The sequence below is a fragment of the Ahaetulla prasina genome, chromosome 14 (assembly GCF_028640845.1).
Source record: "Ahaetulla prasina isolate Xishuangbanna chromosome 14, ASM2864084v1, whole genome shotgun sequence".
NCBI lineage: Eukaryota > Metazoa > Chordata > Lepidosauria > Squamata > Colubridae > Ahaetulla > Ahaetulla prasina.
Genome location: NC_080552.1, coordinates 5,602,755 through 5,621,606, shown reverse-complemented (window position 1 = coordinate 5,621,606; position 18,852 = coordinate 5,602,755). Strand labels below are relative to the sequence as shown.

Sequence of the window (18,852 nt, the reverse complement as noted above, 5' to 3'; positions counted from 1 at the left end):
CCGACTGGGGGCAAGGGGCGCTCTTCCAGCTGTTTCACGTTTTTAAGGGGGGGAGGGGGGAGGATTCGAAACTAACCACCGAGGCGGCTCTCAATGGCATCTCCCCCTCCAGAAGGAAGACGGGGGGGGGGTCGCATCTTTCAAACAGTGCCCACTGCACGGTCATTGCGGGGACAGGGGGGAGGATAACACAAGGGTCATGACCTCATCACGTCAATCATAGGACTTTGGGCTAGGTAACGGTGATGCTAATTTGCCCAATAATGCACAACGCAATTGCCACGATGCAATTGTGAATTGTTGTGGAGACTCCCAGTGCGGCCGTCTATATTGCAGTCCAGTCCCTGGTTCAGAAAAGGGAATGGGGGCAACTCTTTTTAGGGGCATAGGAATTGCTCCCCTGGTGCTCTGGGTGCAAAATTTGGGCACCCAGGGGTCTTGGCAGCCCTAGAAGTACAATGTTGGGTCAACCCAAGCCAGTGCCATGATTCAGGGGCTGGACAGGGGCCCCCGGCTGCTGGACCCTCTCCCCAGCTCCAGCCACAGAAGCTCAAAGGCACCTTTGGCAAGGTCTCTCTGGCTCGGCCTATCTTACCTCACAGGGTTGTTGTGGGAAAATATGTCTTGTATGAAAAGAGAGTCTGTTTCATCTCATGGTTAAGGCACCGTCAAGAAATCAGGAGACGGTGAGTTCCAGTCCTGCCTTAGTCCTGAAAGCTAGCTGGGTAACTCTAGACCAGACCCCCACCCTCTCTCTCTCAGCCTAACCCACCTCACAGGGCTGTTGTTGTTGTCGGGTAGATAGGAGAAGGCAGGAGTATTAGGCCATGTTTGCCACCTTGAAGTAGTTATAAAAAAATAATAAAAGTAGCCCTCAACCACAATTGAGCCCTGTCATTAAGGGAGACATCTGTTAAGTGAGTTTTGCCCCCTTTTATGACCTGTCTTGACACCGTTGTTAAGTGAACCACTACAGTTGTTAAGTTGGTGACCCGGTTGAATCAGCAGCCGAGCGTCTGAATTTTGATAACGCGAACCGGGGGGATACTGCAAAACGGCCGTGTGGAACAACGGTCCTTTCTCCAGTCCCTGTTGTAACTTGGAAACGGTCACTAAACGAAATGTTGTACGTCAAGGGCTACCTGCATGCATGCACACACACACACACACACACATACCCTGTGGGACAGGAAAACCGGGCCTGGTCCGGAGGGGCCCTCCTGGCCTCTGCTTCAACTGTCCCCCCTCTCTTCTCCCCTCCCCCGGGGACGCTTCGGCTGGCGAGGCTGGGGCTGCATCCTGATACTTCTGGGAACGACAGGCTCGCATTGTTGGCCCACCTGCTCCCGTTTTCTCCGCTTGGATCTCGTCAAATTTCAGCAGCTGCACAGGGCGCACAATGGCCGCTACTGTCATCCCGGCGAGAGGGAGGGGGGGGGAGGGAGGCCATTTCGGAGGGAATAAAATTAAAAAGCGGGACACATTTCAACGCCTGCGCCCGCCTCACACGTGTTCCAAATGTTCGGTACGTGCTCCGAACCGGGTGCAGGAGGAGATGCCAACTGGCATCTTCGTTCTTTGTTCCCTTGTATTTCTGCTTTAAAAAACAAATGCAAGAGAGTCCCCACATTGATGGCATTCCGTTTTGTTTTGGCTTTTTTTTTTTTTTTGCTCCGAATCAAACGCCTTCAATTCCCCCCCCCCAACTGCCCCACCACCACCCGATCAACCAACGTCCAACTATTAACAACTGTGGGCTGTGACAGATCTTGCTTGGTCTTCCCCCCCCTCCCCTCCCTTGCGTTTATTAAGACGTTTCATTGGAAATAAGGGACTTTCAGAAAAAGAGGGTTGACAGGACCAATACGAGGATTATTTGACATAAAGGCTAAAAGAAAACATTTGTTCCTAAATTCCTAAATTCTGCAAAGCTTCTACAATATAATGTAGTAGAAGAAGGACTAAGGGAGACATGATAGCAGTCTTCCAACATCTCAGGGGCTGCCACAAAGAAGAGGGAATCAAGCTATTCTCCAAAGCACCTGAGGGCAGGACAAGAAGCAATGGGTGGAAACTAATCAAGGAGAGAAGCAACTTAGAACTAAGGAGAAATTTCCTGAGAGTGAGAACAATGAATCAGTGGAACAACTTGCCTCCAGAAGTTGTGAATGCTCCAACACTGGAAGTTTTTAAGAAGATGTTGGATAACCATTTGTCTGAAGTGGTGTAGGGCTTCCTACCTAAGCAGGGGGTTGGTCTAGAAGACCTCCAAGGTCCCTTCCAACTCTGTTATTTCTTTTCTATTCTATTCTATTCTATTCTATTCTATTCTATTCTATTCTATTCTACTGTACTCTACTCTAATTCTATTCTATTCTATTCTATTCTACTCTACTCTACTCTACTCTACTCTACTCTCATAATCAGCTGAAACCCACCCACCCCCCTATTTAACATTAAGGCAGAAGCCCCTAAAATAGCAATTAAATCTAAAAACCTATTCAGGAATATCGAACACAATGGGACACACATTTGAGAAAACATAGTGTTTCACAATATAACGCAAAGGGGGGGGGGAGAGAAGCAGCCTGGTTCATGGGAAGCAATTAAAAGAGAATAAATAATTAAAAGAATGTTCCAGAAGTCTATTAGAAACCAACATTCTTAAGAGAAAAAGAATTCATGCTCTATTGTTTCCTTCAAAGACATCTAAAAGGGCCGTGTTTCAAAAGTGGGTGGGTGGGGGAAGAATTATTGTATATAAAAATAAAGAATTCTAATCAAGTAAACAGAACTCTTTTTAGTTCCCTGGATATATTGCAAGAAGACAAAAATGATAAAAATTCAGGCAGCTATCCTGCCCCACCACCTCATCCAGGGTGCAAACCAGAGGTGGGTTTCAGCCGGTTCTGACCAGTTCTGGAGAACCGGTAGGGGAAATTTTGAGTAGTTTGGAGAACCGGTAGTAAAAATTCTGACTGGCCCCGCCCCATCTATTCTCTGCCTCCCAAGTCCCAGCTGATTGGGAGGAAATGGGGATTTTGCAGTAACCTTCCTCTGGCGTGGGGTAGGAATGGAGATTTTACAGTATCCTTTCCCTGGAGTGGGGTGGGAATGGAGATTTTATAGTATCCTTCCCCTGCCCTGCCAACCAAGCCACACCCACAGAACCGGTAGTAAAAAAAATTGAAACCCATCACTGATGCAAACTTTTACAAATATACATGTTAACATTCGATAATGCCAAACCATGCTGAACAGACAAACTCAGCTGGAGCCACATGCTCAAGAGATAAAACTCCACCCTAAGGAATCAATCAGAATAGAGCTGGAAGGGACCTTGGAGGTCTTCTAGTCCAACCTCCTGCTCAAGCAGGAGACCTTGTACCACTTCAGACAAGTGGCTGTCCAGTCTCTTCTTAAAAGCCTCCAGTAATGAAGCACCTAGAAGTTCTGGAGGCAAGTTGTTCCACTGATTAATTGTTCTAACTGTCAGGAAGTTTCTCCTTAGTTCTAAGTTGCTTCTCTCCTTGATTGGTTTCCACCCATTGCTTCTTGTCCTGCCTTCAAGTGCTTTGGAGAATAGCTTGACTCCCTCTTCTTTGGGGCAGCCCCTGAGATATTGGAACACTGCTATCATGTCACCCCCCAGTCCTTCTTTTCATTAAATTAAACATACCCAGTTCTTGCAACCATTCTTCATATGTTTTAACCTCCATCCCCCTAATCATCTTCCTTGCTCTTTTCTGCACTCTTTCTAGAGTCACAACATCTTTTTTATAACATCCTGGTGACCAAAACTGGGTGCAAGAGAGGCTTTCCAAAGTCTGTCGCTCACTAAGGGTTGTCTCCAGGTCAAAAACTCCAGGAAGAGGATGAGATGGGCAAACTTACCAAAGTACCAGGTAGAGAGGAGAAGAAAGAGTGTGCTGGGGGTGGGGGGAGTGGGAGGGTGGGGGGAATCAGGAATCAAAAAACGTATCAACCTCTTTTTTCCCCCCAGAAGCACCAAAAGTCAAAAATGTGATCAGAATCTTCTGGGTCTTAAAAAAGTACATGTGACACAAGAGGAAAGAGGAAAAACTGAGCACAAAACTTTTAAAAGCTCCCAATTATTCTCCAGGGTAGTCATTAGAAACTACTTAGGTGACAGGAAGGCGAGAACTAAGTGAATACCGCAATAAATTAGCGCTCCCCCCCCCTCCACCCTCCATCTTTGGGAGCAAAGCAGCAACTGACAGAGAAATCAGGAGGGAAGATGTTAATTTTTCACCAAAAAAAAAAAAGAGAAGTTCTTTAAACTTAATGGACGTCCTGTCTCTAGTTCTGTAGGTAGCTGTCATTCTATCTAAAAGATCACTCTGTTATTGCATTTCCAAGCAGCGGAAAGAACTGAAGCCTTTTGGATGAGAAGCGAAACGTCTTCAAGGAAAAACAAAAGAAATTCCCGTTGCCTTTCGAAAAGGGAAGAGTTTGGAGACGGGAAGAGTTCCGATCTACAAAGAGGAGGGTGGGAGGGTTTCCGAAACGCCAACACAAGAGGGCCTCGAGCGGCATCTGGGTCTCAGCCCCACCGGCCTAGGCAGGTTCCTTGAGATGCCACCTGCCAGACGCTACAAGATTTTTGCAAACCTCTGGAACCTTTGGTAGAAGTGCAGAAAGTGTCACCAGCCTAGCCCAGCCTTGCTCCGTGGAGGCTGGTCCCCTGGATTTGGACTCCCTAGCTCAGTTCTGATGCGCCCAGAGGTGGATTTCAGCAGGTTCTGACCAGTTCTAGAGAACCGGTAGGGGAAATTTTGAGTAGTTCAGAGAACCGGGAGTAAAAATTCTGACTGGCCCCGCCCTCATCTATTCTCTGCTTCCCGAGTCCCAGCTGATTGGGAGGAAATGGGGATTTTGCAGTAACCTTCCTCTGGCGTGGGGTAGGAATGGAGATTTTACAGTATCCTTCCCCTGGATTGGGGTGGGAATGGAGATTTTACAGTATTCTTCCCCTGCCACGCCCACCAAGCCACACCCACAGAACCGGTAGTAAAAAAAATTGAAACCCATCACTGGATGCGCCTAGGTGTTATTTAAATCAGGCAACCTGCATGGCCTCCTGGTGTTGTGGTCCGTTAGCAGCCTGCAAAGCTGGCAATGGACAGTGATGAGGCAGAGGTGAGGCCAGGGCCATCCGGGAGTGAGGTGCAGACTCCAGAGCCTCCAGAGACTGATAGTAGTGAGGCAGAGGAACAGGAGGAGCCTGTTCCTAATGCACACATGAGAAGAGCTGCCAGAAGGCAAGAGCAGCTCAAGCAAAGAGGACGACTCGGGAGTAGGGCCAAGAGATGATTGGCCCCTCCCATAAGGCTTAAAACAGACCAGCAATGGTGTTTGAGCTTTGCCGGAAAACAAGGTTGGTAGCTTCGTCTTCTTACATTTATTTTTGTATCTGTGACTTCTGAACGTTTGCCAAGAAAGGCCTTTGGCAGTTTGCCTAATTGGACCAAGGTTTGCGATAGAACTGAGGAATTTGCGTTGGGAGGAATTTGCTTTGAGTTGAACGAAGCTGGGAACGAAGTAATTCTCAGCTGTTCAAATAAAGTTTGTTTGTTTGTTTCACTGACTGAGTTTCCTACTACCTACCTGGGCCTGGGTCACAACACCTGGCTCTTCAGCCCTTTGCTCCAAGCTGGACCTCTCTGTCACCAGCTTCCCCCCGTTGCTTCTTCTCCTGCTCTTAGCTACTTTGGAGAGAAAGTCGGCTCCCTCTTCTCCGGGACAATCCCTCAAGTACTGGAAGTCTTTCTCTTCGTTCAAGGGCCTGAAACCTTAAACACTCAAAGAGCCATTTGGAGCCGCTGCCCACAGAAAAGAAAACACATACAATAATTTAACCACGGGCGTGACTGGAGGGGGCATGGCCAACTCAATGCCACTCACTCCCACCCAGTTACGGGACAGACGCACCCAGCCACCCCTACCCAGCGGGTCATTAGGGTAGAGACCCGGTTGTTAAATTATTTGCCCCGCCTGACCCTCCCCTCCCAGCCACCTCTTGCCACACCCGACCTCGGGTGTCTTATTCACCCCTCTGCCTCCCCCCCCACCCCCGTGTTTTTGTCTCTGTCTCTCTTCCCATTGTGAAGCATGCTAAATTTCACTGTGTGCTGCAGAAGGCACTGCGAGAGCAGCGGGCAACCCATGGAGGCCGCAGCAGCTGCAGCAACGGCTGGGTCGGGTCAGTGTTTCAGGGCGGAGAGCAGGTCGCGCGTCTCCCCGAGCGACCGAGGCATGCTCAGCACCAACAAGAGCCAGAAAAAGTGCCCGCGAGATCCAGCAAGAGATGAGGTGCTGGAGAATCAACCCTGGCTGCTTCTCTCCGCAGCAGAGGGATAAAAGAGCCATATGTTGGTTCGGAGCCGCGGGTTGCTGACCCCTGTCTTAGTTAGACTAGACATGCATAGCCTCCTTAACCATTCATCGTACAGTTTTAGCCTCCAGACCTTTTATCGACTTGGCTGCTCTTCTTTGCACTCTTTCTAGGGTCTCAGCATCTTTTCTTGAATAGTGGGGACCAGAACCGGATTTGGTAGTCCACGGGTGGTCTCACTCGTGCAGTCTAGAACGGTATTATCACTTCACGCGACTTCGATGCAATCCCTCTGATGACGCAGCTTAGAACTGCATTGGCTTGGTTGGCAGCTGCAGCACACGGCTGGCTCAGGTTTAAGTGATTGTCTACTAATATTCCTGGATCCCCCTCACAGTTGCTGCTGTTGAGCCAGGTACCACCTATCCTGTGCACCTGGCTTTTCTTGCCCAAGTGCAAAACCTTACTTTTCTCACCACTGAACTGTATCTTGTTGGCTAGGGCAGGGGTCTCCAACCTTGGCAGCTTTAAGCCTGGAGGACTTCAACTCCCACAATACCCCAGCCAGCTTTGCTTCTGGGAGTTGAAGTCCTCCAGGCTTAAAGTTGCCAAGGTTGGAGACCCCTGGGTAGGGCCCAATGCTCAAGTCTGTCAAGGCCCTTCCCAATCTTGAGAAAACTACATGGGCGTACATGCAAACTGGCCAATGGATAGACTCTATTTTGAGTATTTGTTCTATACGACGTCCGGCTGTGGAAATCCAGACTCTTGGCTGCTAAAATCACAGCCCTCAAATCAGCAATCTTTTTTGCCCTTTTAAACTGCTGCCCCGAGATATAAAGGATGCCACGCATATAAAACACACTCAGGAGGGAGGCAGGCAGGCAGGCAGAGGGGCAAAGGGAGGGAGGGAGGGAGGGAGGGACGGAGGAAGGAAGGAAGGAAGGAAGGAAGGAAGGAAGGAAGGAAGGAAGGAAGGAAGGAAGGAAGGAAGGAAGGAAGGAAGGAAGGCAGGCTGGCTGGCTCAATTTACAAAGGTAGACCCTTAAATTTCATTAAACCCCAAAAATCAAGAAAGGAAAAAAGAGGGGGGGCAGGTGGAGGGAGGGAGGGAGGAAAGGCAGGCAGGCAGGCAGGAAGAAAGGAAGGAAGGAAGAGGGAGGGAGGGAGGGAAGAAAGGAAGGAAGGAAAGAGAGAGAGAGAGAGAAAGAAAAATAAAAAGAAAGAAAGAAAAGAAAGAAAGAAAGGGGGCAGGCGGAGGGAGGGAGGGAGGAAGGCAGGCAGCCAGGCAGGCAGGCAGGCAGGAAGGAAGGAAGGAAGGAAGGAAGAGAGAGGGAGGGAGGGAGGAAGGAAGAAAGGAAGGAAGGAAGGGGAGGGAGGAGGAGGAGGGAGGAGGAGGAAGGAAGGAAGGAAGGAAGGAAGGAAGGAAGGAAGGAAGGAAGGAAGGAAGGAAGGAAGGAAGGAAGGAAGGCAGGCAGGCTGGCTGGCTCAATTTACAAAGGTAGACCCTTAAATTTCATTAAACCCCAAAAATCAAGAAAGGAAAAAAGAGGGGGGGGCAGGTGGGGGGGGGGAGGGAGGAAGGGCAGGCAGGCAGGCAGGAAGAAAGGAAGGAAGGAAGAGGGAGGGAGGGAGGGAAGAAAGGAAGGAAGGAAAGAGAGAGAGAGAGAAAGAAAAATAAAAAGAAAGAAAGAAAAAAGAAAGAAAGGGGGGGGGCAGGCGGAGGGAAGGAGGGAGGAAAGGCAGGCAGCCAGGCAGGCAGGCAGGCAGGCAGGAAGGAAGGAAGGAAGAGAGAGGGAGGGAGGAGGAAGGAAGAAAGGAAGGAAGGAAGGAAGGGGGAGGGAGGGAGGGAGGGAGGGAAGGAAGGAAGGAAGGAAGGAAGGAAGGAAGGAAGGAAGGAAGGAAGGAAGGAAGGAAGGAAAGAGAGAGAGAGAGAGAGAGAGAAAGAAAGAAAGAAAGAAAGAAAGAAAGAAAGAAAGAAAGAAAGAAAGAAAGAAAGAAAGAGGAAGAAAGACCTAGTTGGCTGCAGAAAAAAACCCACAGAGCCCAGAGGGAAGGAGAAAAGGACGCAGCAAGGGAACGTTCATTATTAGCAAATCTTAAAGCCGTGCTGGGGTGGGGGATGCATAATTACACCATGAAAGAGCTCTACTTTTCAATTATCTTGCCCACGCTGATCTTTCGGATGTCAATTATGTAACCCAGCACAAGCTAATAAAGGGTTGGGAGGGGGGGAGAGTTAAACCCAAGCAAGTCAAAAAGCAGGCGAGCCACTGAGATGCTTCTTCCATAGCAGCACAAGCCGGGGGGGGGGGGGTTGGTTTTTCAGTTTAAACTTTAAACCAATGGGTGGTGTTTGTTTTTTTTCAAACTTTGGAACTTTAAGACGGGTGGGTTTCAACTCCCAGAATTCCCTAGCCAGCCAGCCAGCCAGGGAGAATTCTGGGGAATGGAAGTTGGCCTCTCTTAAAACTTCTCAAGTTTGAAAAAAAACATGGAGTTAAAGAAAAAAGGCGGTTGAGATCTAAACTGTTTGCTCAGAATGGAAAGGGAGCTTTTGAGTCGGGTTCCCTGAGAAGGGGCTTCCATCACGCACAGACTGCTAAAACTTGGGCTGAGTTTGCCTCACTCAGCCGTTATTGTCTCTGCTCCTACGCACTTATTCCTTTTTTCCACACACCCCCCCTTATGGAGGTTCAAAATGACAAAGCAGGCCTGCCCGCCTACGGAGTTAACCTCCTGGAAGAGAGGGAACGGCAGAAGGCTGGGGGTGGGCGTGGGCGTGGGAAGGAGGGAGGGGAAGCATGGCAGAAGCGGTCCAAGCCCATCCCGGATTTAGAGAAGCCGTTAAGTGTTGGTGGCAGGGATCGAACCGCTGTTGGGAAGTGCTGAAGCTGCAAGTTTCCCACTGGCAGACGAGGAGAGGAGCCCAGAGAAAGGAGGAAGTGAGGTGGGGGGAGAGGGGCTTATATTCGGGGAAGAAGATGATAACCCCCTAAGAGGATCGTGCGCGCACACACGCCCAAAAATCACAGAGAGGGATCCTTTCTTTTAGGTAAACCCGGATCCCTGCTGGCTCTCTAGATCAGTGGTCAGCAACCACTGGTCCGTGGACCACTGGTGGTCCGCGAGAAAATTGTGGTGGTCCGCAGAAAAATTATTTGCATTTTTTATATACTATTATAATACTATTTAGAAGGGACGCGGTGGCTCAGGGGCTAGGACGTTGAGCTTGTCAATCAAAAGGTCGGCAGCTCAGTGGTTCGAATCTCTAGTGCCGCGGTAACAGAGTGAGCTCCCGTGACTTGTCCCAGCTTCTGCCAACCTAGCAGTTTCGAAAGCACGTAAAAATGCAAGGAGAAAAAATAGGGGCCACCTTTGGTGGGAAAGGAACAGCGTTCTGTGTGCCTTTGGCGTTGAGTCATGCCGGCCACATGACCACGGAGACGTCTTCGGACAGCGCTGGCTCTTCGGCTTTGAAATGGAGATGAGCACCGCCCCCTAGAGTCGGCAACGACTAGCACGTATGTGCGAGGGGAACCTTTACCTTTATAATACTATTTATCTTTTTTAAAAATTCATATTAGTGGTCCTCGGGATTTAAAATTATGAATTTAGTGGTCCCTGAGGTCCGAAAGGTTAGAGACCCCATGCTCTAGATGCCTAATTAAGGTTAAGAAATCTCAGCCAAACACACAGGATTTTGCTTTTGAGCCCACATTGATTCAGGCTGGGGGACCCAACCTGTGCCCCCACCCCCCTCAACAGTTTGCTGTGGTAAACTGCAATTTGCCATGGGAGAGAGTAAACACAGGAGCAATCATACGAAGAGACATTAATGTAATTGCAACTCTCGTTAGAGTACTTACTGAATGCGTTCCAAATTTGGTTTTTGCTCATCGGGGAGAAGAGCACCCCTCTTAGCCAGCTGCAGCCTTCAGCTTAAGAAAGCTCTGTGCCTCGTCCCAAAGTTACAGCAACGATTACTCCTAGGCTGTTACCCATGTACTAGGCTGCACTGCTATTTATCCTTCTCACCTTCTCATCTACTAACTTCTCCTAGCAGTATCTTACGATTTATCACTTGTTGTCCAGTGATTAGTCATAAGATTAATGATGGTAACTATGATTTATGACTTATGACCCATCGCTTTGTTATTTGTATGCACACGGAGAGCTTATGCGCTGGAGACAAATTCCTTGGGTGTCCAACAAAGAATTCTGCAAAGTTTGTTCATACATGGCGGCTTTTGAGCATATACCAAACTCGCATCCATTGCAAGAGGAGGTAACAATAAAAATGCACGGGTGCTGAACCTCGCTATACAAAGGCAATCTATCCCTGTACAAAGACCGCCAGGGCTTTCCTGGTGGGCTCAAAGATGATACAAAGAGAAGGTTAGCCTAGAAATTGAGGACCGGGGTGGGGGAGTGGGGGGGGGGTTCACAGAATAAAACTCATCCCTTCTTGGGACCTCCTCTGCTCTCAACAAGCCCCCCCCCCATGTCACAAGTATGGTTTTAACAAGGCAGCTAAGAATGCAGTCTTGCTTGGATTGGAGTTGTTCTGACCCAGCTCCCCAAACACGACAAACCCTGCGAAATTAACTCAAAAGATTCCTTCATTAGGAGCGCCAGCAGCCCCAGCAAAAAGTTTCTCTCTCACCTGTCTCTTGGGCAGGGAGATGAATAGTTGTCTGCCACACCTATTCATCTCCACCCCTGCCTTTTATCTCCAGAGCTAGGGTGGGGCTTCATTAGCAGCGGTGGCTCTTCTGTCCCAAGCACCAGCCCATAGATTTCCACTGCTCTCCTCTCCTCTGCCTTCTATGCATCTGCGCGTCAAGCACTGGACCCAGCTGTTCCTCCTCTTCCGCATCAGCCACCTCCAGACCTGGGAGCTGTTGACTCTCCATCTGAGGGCTGATGGCCCCCTCGGAGCTCTCAGGTTGCCTTGATGCTGACCTGACTCCCACATCTCCTACCCTTCTCTGATTTGGCTGCTGGAGGGGCCGGTGGCTGACAGGCCACCACAGGGTTGGAGTGCTGGTGGTTATGATTTTATATAGGTTTGATAAATGTAGTTTTGTCTGTGCATTGTTTGTTAGTTGCCCAGAGTTATTTATTTAACAGGGGCATACATTTTTGGAAACAAACAAATAAATACATCTTTTTTTTTGTCCTCCAAATGACAGGATGAAGGGGGCATGACCCCACGGCCCATTTCAGCAACCTCAGAGTTCATTCAGCTTTCTATCTCTGCTCCATACAGGAGGGAAGTATATGAATCACAATGGAGCATATAAGTATGAGAGAAGAGAATGGCGCTGCATTAGATTTGCAGATGACACAAAGCCAGTGGGGATTATTAACATCTCAGAAGACAGGCTAAAGTTGTCATGGAACTAGGTTTTTATGGATGATAACTGCAGTGAGACTATTTTATGCACAATATTGGGGAAATTTAACATTACTAACAACAGAGGAATGGCTAGTGAAGATAATGGAACTTCCTGAGATGGCTAAATTGATTTTTTTTTATCAGAAAAAAAAGATAATATCTATGTTTATTGCTGACTGGAAATCTGAATAGACTTTTGGAATGAAACAGAAAAAAATGAACTGATGATTTATGGTTTTGATTAGACAGAATAGAAGATTATAGCAAAAAGAGAGTTATGCTGTAACCAGAGTAAGAAGTAAATTTATAACTGTACTTAACAATTGTACTGTAATTGTATGTCTAATCTAATGAAGAGAAGACTAGGGGTGACATGACTGCAGTTATCCAGATTTTGAGGGGTTCAACCTATTCTCCAAAGCACACGAGGACAAGACAAGAAGTAATAGATGGAAACTTATCAAGCCAACTAAGGACTAAACAGAAATTAATGAGCGAGACCAATTAATCAGTCAAACAATTTGCCTCCAGAAGTTATGGATGCTTCAACACTGGAAGCTTTTAAGAAGAGACTGGACAGCTATTTGTCCAGAGTGGCCTAAGTCTCCTGTCTGAGCAGGAAGTTGGACTGGAAGACCCCCAAGGTCCCTTTTGATAGGTGGTCTTTGGTTAGTACTAGTGAGAAGGATCTAAGTCGCCTCATAGCCACAGTTTAAGCACAAGCCACCATGCGTGCAGCAGCTACCCAAAGAGCCAGAACAATCTTGGGCTCCATCAACAGAGAATATGGACCATGATAGTCACACAGTAGGCTGCTGTGGTAAGGCCATACATGGAACTCTGTGTCCAGTTCTGGTTGCCACAATACAAATGAGGAAATGAAAGAATGCAAAAGAGCAATAGATACAGATTAACAGAGTTGGAAGGGATCTGACTAGGAAGGTCTTGTTCTGACCTAGGCTCCCTTAAAAAGCAGGAAGCAGAGTTTTAGTCCTGGCAAAACCTCTTTTATTTACATGACTGTGAATTACTTTCATTCACAGTCAGCAAGGCTGTCCAAACAGCTTTTCAAAGGAATATTTATCAACACATCTTATCTTGCTTGGCAAGCTGCCACGTAACTTGTTTCCAAATGCAGGGCAAGGCAAAACTTGGTACAGAGTCTGAGTCACGAACAGAAGTTTCCACTCTTGAAACGACTGACCAAACAAATTGTTTCCCGCAAAAGCCCCCTCCCCGTTCGCTCCCCTTTTGTTTCCTCTGGGAGGGGCCAATCATCTCCAAGGTGTAGCTTTACTCCCAAGTTGACCCTGCTTTCTGAGTTGTTCTTGGCTTCTGGCAGCTCTGCGCATGCGCACACTGGGAACGGGCTCCAGCTGTTCCTCTGCCTCCGATGCAGAGCCCTCGTCCGAGCTTTCCCCAGCCCCCAGGACTGGCCCAAGTTTCTCCCCAACCTCCTCGCTGTCCGACTCTGCTGCCAGCTCTGCTACAACAAGTCTAAGGATTTCTAACCTGGGCAGGGGGTTAGTCTAGAAGACCTCCAAGCTCCCTTCCAACTCTTAGTTCATTTTTCTGAAATGAACAGGAACATGTTTCTCTTTGATGGAAAATGGAACTAGCAACAGCTCCTTTTGTAGCATAGTTTAACACATGGAAGAGTGAATGGAGCAATAAATGACCTTCTGGGTATTCCATAAAATCAGTAACGGGGCCGCACCCATATTCCTGGAGATGCTCAAACACAGGTAACATAGCTTCAAGATCCAATATCATGGGCAGATTTCTTCCTTATTTTTATTCAGAAACAAACAACAACAACAACAAACAGGGAGTTTGGGTATCAGCCAAGGTATATCAGAATAGACAAGCCCTTGCAATTTTTCTTTGGCTTCAATACCGCTGATTGTTTTTTGCATTGTTGAGTGGACAGTTTCCCATCTCCAAATTGACAGCCTGGCACAGTCTGGAGTTAAAGTACCAAACAAACATTTTTTTCCCCCCACTTTTAAAGAGACCTGCATTTTGACTACATGCGGCCTCTCCAATTTTCTCTCGCTGGCAGAACCCTAAATCTGTGATTTGACGACCTCTGCCATTCCTCTTCGTAAAAGAAATGCCAAAGACCAGAGCTTTGCTGGCTGGGGGGTTCTGGGAGTTGAAGTCCGCCAGGCTTAAAGTTGCCAAGGTTGGAGACCCCTGATCTAGAACCATCTAAATCAAAATTCTGCTTACAACCACAAACCCATTTTCTCTATTTTGCACCAATACCCTGTTGTTGTTTTCTTAACTTACTGCTTCTGAAAGTGATCTCTGGCTGCCATGTGCTGCTGAGCATAACGGATGTCAAAGTAATGGCACCGTCAGCCACCCTGATGGGATGCTGCCAAGGAAAAATGGGCATGACCCCTATAAGCAGGGAAAACCAAATTCCGTGCCACCTAGGATCTCTCAGGATTGAGGTGTGAAGGAATCTCATAATCTCGCTCAAGTGTTTTTTTACGGGTACTAAAAACTGGCAAAGGTTTAAAAAACATTGTTTTAGAGCAGGGGTGTTCAAACTTGGCAACTTTAAGACTTGTGGACTTCAACTCCCAGAATTCCTCAGCCAGCTTAAAGTTGCCAAGCTTGGACGCCCCTGTTTTAGAGTCTTCACTTGCAGTTCCACCAAATAGGGTATTTCAAACCTTTGCTTTCCTTCTGTTTCGCTCATCATTTTTAAAGCAATTGATATTCCGCTGGTGTATTCGTTCGGGACTGAAGCAAGATTAGTGTTTGGGAAAACGATGGCTCCTTCATGCCAAAAGCTTTCGCAACATAATTGAAATGTAACTGTTGTATTATTTTGGAGACGAATTGGTTATTTTCTTATTTCTGGGCTTTTATTTTTATGTATGTTTTGTTTATTTATTTTAATGGAACAAACCAGTGGTAGAATTCAATTTTTTTTTACTACCGGTTCTGAGGGTGTGGCTTGGTGGGCGTGGTATGGCTTGGTGGGTGTGGCTTGGTAGACGTGGCAGGGGAAGAATTGTGCAAAATCCCCATACTTTCCCCACTCCTGGGGGAAGGATATTGCAAAATCTCCATTCCCACCCCACTCTGGGGCCAGCCAGAGGTGGTATTTGCCGGTTCTTCAAACTGCTCAAAATTTCCGCTACCGGTTTTCCAGAACCTGTCAGAATCTGCTGGATTTCACCCCTGGAATAAACCAGAAGTCAAGATTAAAACTAAAGCACAGAACACTGAAAAAGAAACTAAACTACGAGGGGCCACTGAGTTGGAGTAAAATCCTGCACGGATAGAACATAGGGACCTCGGAGATCTTCTAGCCCAACCCCCCTCCTCAAGCAGGAGACCCTACACCATTCTGGACAAATGGCTGTCCAGTCTCTTCTTAAAAGTCTCCAGTGATGAAGCTCCCATAACTTCTGGAGGTAACACCTGTTCCACTGATGGATTGTTCTCACTGCCATAGATGAACACGCTTCATTTTGACTTGCTTTTTATGACAACTCATAGATCTTCCCAGGGCATTCGAGCAATCCCTCTGATCCTACCCATCTCTTGATCTACTGTCTTCATTTCCTTCTTTCACACCAAGCAAAACTATCTTCTAGTTCAGGGGTCTCCAACCTTGGTCCCTTTAAGACTTGTGGACTTCAACTCCCAGAGTTCCTCAGCCGAAAGGGACCAAGGTTGGAGATCCCTATTCTAGTTCATCAGAATTTCACCATCATGTGAGGAAACTATGATGGTTTCTGCTGATGTTGTTTCTCATCTTGAAGAAAACAATCATTTTTTGGTTCAGGATTGAATGACTGATTGACCGGCTCTTTTGGTACTCTTAATAACCATATCCAAAAGCAGAAATCAAAAGCCCTTTGATCATAACTGCAATGTGTTAGAAAGCCATTGTGTCCAAAGATCTCAATCAACACAATAGCAATAGCGCTTTGACTTATATACCGCTTCATAGTGCTTTACAGGATTCTCTAAGTGGTTTACAGAGTCAGCATCTTGCCCCAAATAATCTGGGTCCCCATTTTACCGACCTCGGAAGGATGGAAGGATGAGTTGAACCGGTCAGGATTGAACTCCTGGCAGTCAGAAGAGTCAGCCTGCAATACTGCATTCTAACCACTGAACTACCATGGTGAGAGAGAAAGTGAGACAGAGAAAGGTAGATAGGTAGAGGGATGCTTGATAGAGAGAGATGATAGAGAGGTGAAGAGAGACAAATAGCAATAGCGCTTAGACTTATATACCGCTTCACAGTGCTTTTACAGCCCTCTCTAAGCGGTTTACAGAGTCATCCTATGGCCTCCAACAATCTGGGTCCTCATTTTACCGACCTTGGAAAGATGTAAGGCGGTCAGGATTGAACCTAGTCAGGATTGAACCTATCAGTTTTGGAAGGCAATTTTCTTTTTTGCTTAACTGCCACATATTTTAGCTGGGGAAGTTGGGAGGGGGTTGTTGTTGGAGAGGTAGAAAGTTAGTCATAATAACATTCCGTATTCAAGGACTTTTGCCTGCATCTGATGTAGACTGCCTGAAGATTGTATCCAATTGAGTGTGAAGAGTTGATTGGACAATGTGATGAACTTGTGGGTGTGGGGCAGGGCTGTGAACTGTCAACTGGGTGTGGAAAACCTGGAAGCTTTCAGAATTGGGTTTTCTCATCTGTGCCAACATGACATCTCTAATAAATTGGAATTTTAAGGAACTTCAAGCCTCAGAGCTTTCTTTCGTTGGGGGTGTTCCTTGGAACTCTGGCATAACCACTGTGCCACCACAGCATGGTTTTTCAGCACATTGCAATTGTTAAGCAAGAAGATACTTTTATGAATTATCTATCTACATCCACCCATCTGCGAAAGGGAGTTTGTCCCACGTGTCAACCCCTCCATCTTCCCCCCCTCCATCCCACGACAGCGGAGCCTCTCCATGCCCTTGATGAAGTGAGATTTGTCAGAAAAGGTGCTACCAAACTCCTCCTGAATAGAAGCTGTGAAGTTGCACATAACTGAAGGCTTTGCGGCAGATTCATCTGACTGCGAGCTGACAACCGAGCGTGACATGCAATGTTTTTGAGAATGCTTATTGTGAAAGATGGCAGCGAGCCTCATTTTGCTGGAGAGAAGACAAGAAGTCTCGTTTCTAAAGGAGGAGCGATGGGTGTGAGGTGCGAGCGCGTAAAGTAAAATGGACACGATCAAATCTGGTGCGGCCACATTAGCAGAGTCTGTTCCAACAAGTTACAGCAAAAAGCCCGTGCAAAAAAACCCTGGATAAATCCATCCACTCACCCCTCCAATCTCCTCTCCCTTTTCCCTGTCCAGCACAGGTCTAATGAAAACTCAACACAGAAGATATGAACCCAGGGATTTTACGCTACTTTAAAAGGCAGGTCTGTGGACCAGAAGAGGTTTTTACCTCAAAAATAATTCATGCAGAGACCTGGAGTATCTTCTAGAGCAGGGGTCATCAACCTTTCAGACCTCAGGGACCACGAAATTCCTAATTTTAAATCCCATGGACCACTAATATGATCTGCTTAATGACAGGCTGGGTGAGCGTGGCTAGGTGGTCATGTGACTGGGTGGGCGTGGCCAACTGAATGTCACTCACGTCAAGGGGTGCCTCGACGGCCTCTATTTGCCCCTCCCCTCCCAGCCACTCCTCACCTGCGTGCCCGGGCTCCTTAGGGCCCCAATAGGAAGCAGTTGTTGGAGCTAAGCAGCCGCCATGAGAAAGAGTTGGCAAAACAGCTCAGTTAAAATTGGATCTGACCGAGAAGGAGGCTCAGCAGAAGCACCTCACTGAGGACTACGAGCATAGGCTTTCCAAGCAGAGGGAAGACCTGCGGGAGGGCAAGGCCAGGTACTGACACCTGGAGGCTCAGCGGCCTGAGATGGTCAGCCAGTTCCAGGCCATGATGCAGTCCCACTGGAACGAGGCCCTCCGGCTCTTTGCCACCAGCGGCACTTCCCGCCAGCCTTTGCCCAAAGCCTCGCACCAGGAGGCCGATGTAGACCCCAAGTCGGAATCTCTCCCCCCTCCGACCCACACAAAAAGACCCCGAAGGAGGAGACTCTCTGCAGTAACACAAATGTTCATTGTACGTACCCGACCCAGGGGCCGTAGTTTGAGGACCCCTGATTTAGTGCAATATAAAAAAAACAAATAATTTTTTCACGGACCACCGGTGGTCCACGGACCACCAGTTGGTGACCACTGTACTGGAGGATCAAAGATTTCTTCCCTACCTTTGGAACGATCATCTTTTTTTAAAATCTGAAATTTCACATCCAGCAAATAGCAGCTTCCGGAAAACTAATTCTCCCCATTTCTTACAATTTTGCCTCTGGGCGGTTACTAGTGTTCAGTAAGCACCCCCATAGCATCCGGCGTGCTGGAGAGAAAAAAGGATGAGATTCAAAAACCTCTTTCTTCCCAGAAAACCCAACAGCCTGCTTGGAACACACAGACATCCGGGGAAGGGAGGGGACGGAGGCCAGTCGGTTCCCTTCCTCCTCCTTTCCACTTTAATCTCCCTAATCTGGGCATGACTCAAATTAATCTTAACGTTGTCATTTCCAAACTATGTAATTACTCAGCTGGGGATGCAGCAAGCGAGAACCTGAAAGCAAGCAGCGTTTGGTATGGCTAGTCTAGTGAAAAGAAGGACTGGGGGGTGACATGATAGCAGTCTTCCAATATCTCAGGGGCTGCCCCAAAGAAGAGGGAGTCAAACTATTCTCCAAAGCACCTGAAGGCAGGACAAGAAGCAATGGGTGGAAACCAATCAAGGAGAGAAGCAACCTAGAACTAAGGAGAAATTTCCTAACAGTGAGAACAACCAGGAACGGCTTTTCTTCAGAAGTTGTAGGTGCTCCATCACTGGAGGTTTTTAAGAAGAAATTGGAGAGCCATTTGTCCAGAATGGCATAGGGTTTCCTGCCTGAGCTGGGGGTTGGACTAGAAGACCTTCAAGGTCCCTTCCAATTCTGTTATTCTGATGTACCTTTGCACCCCACCCCACCCCTCCATACGGATGCTTTCCCACAATCCCCTGTGGTCATGGCAATGCTGA

General features: G+C 47.6%; 2 protein-coding genes across 3 annotated transcripts in view; both read right to left on the bottom strand.

Moving 5' to 3' along the window:
• The window catches only part of LOC131184971 (lipase maturation factor 1-like), a 178,299-nt gene that overhangs the window by 144,276 nt on the left and 15,171 nt on the right, over positions 1–18,852 (bottom strand). The window contains exon 1 of one of the 2 annotated variants that reach the window (XM_058156909.1): positions 10,225–10,529. The exons of the other annotated variant lie outside the window; for it this stretch is intronic. Within the exon in view, the coding sequence (XP_058012892.1) occupies positions 10,225–10,255 (31 nt within the window). The 5' untranslated portion in view covers positions 10,256–10,529. Of the gene's footprint in view, positions 1–10,224; positions 10,530–18,852 lie in introns of those variants that run through there. 2 annotated transcript variants of the gene reach the window in all.
• LOC131184973 (lipase maturation factor 1-like) overlaps positions 13,551–18,852 on the bottom strand; it is a 63,754-nt gene continuing 58,452 nt past the window's right edge. The window contains exon 3 of the mRNA XM_058156913.1: positions 13,551–14,954. Coding sequence (XP_058012896.1) covers positions 14,666–14,954 — 289 coding nt within the window. The 3' untranslated portion in view covers positions 13,551–14,665. The remainder of the gene's footprint in view (positions 14,955–18,852) is intronic.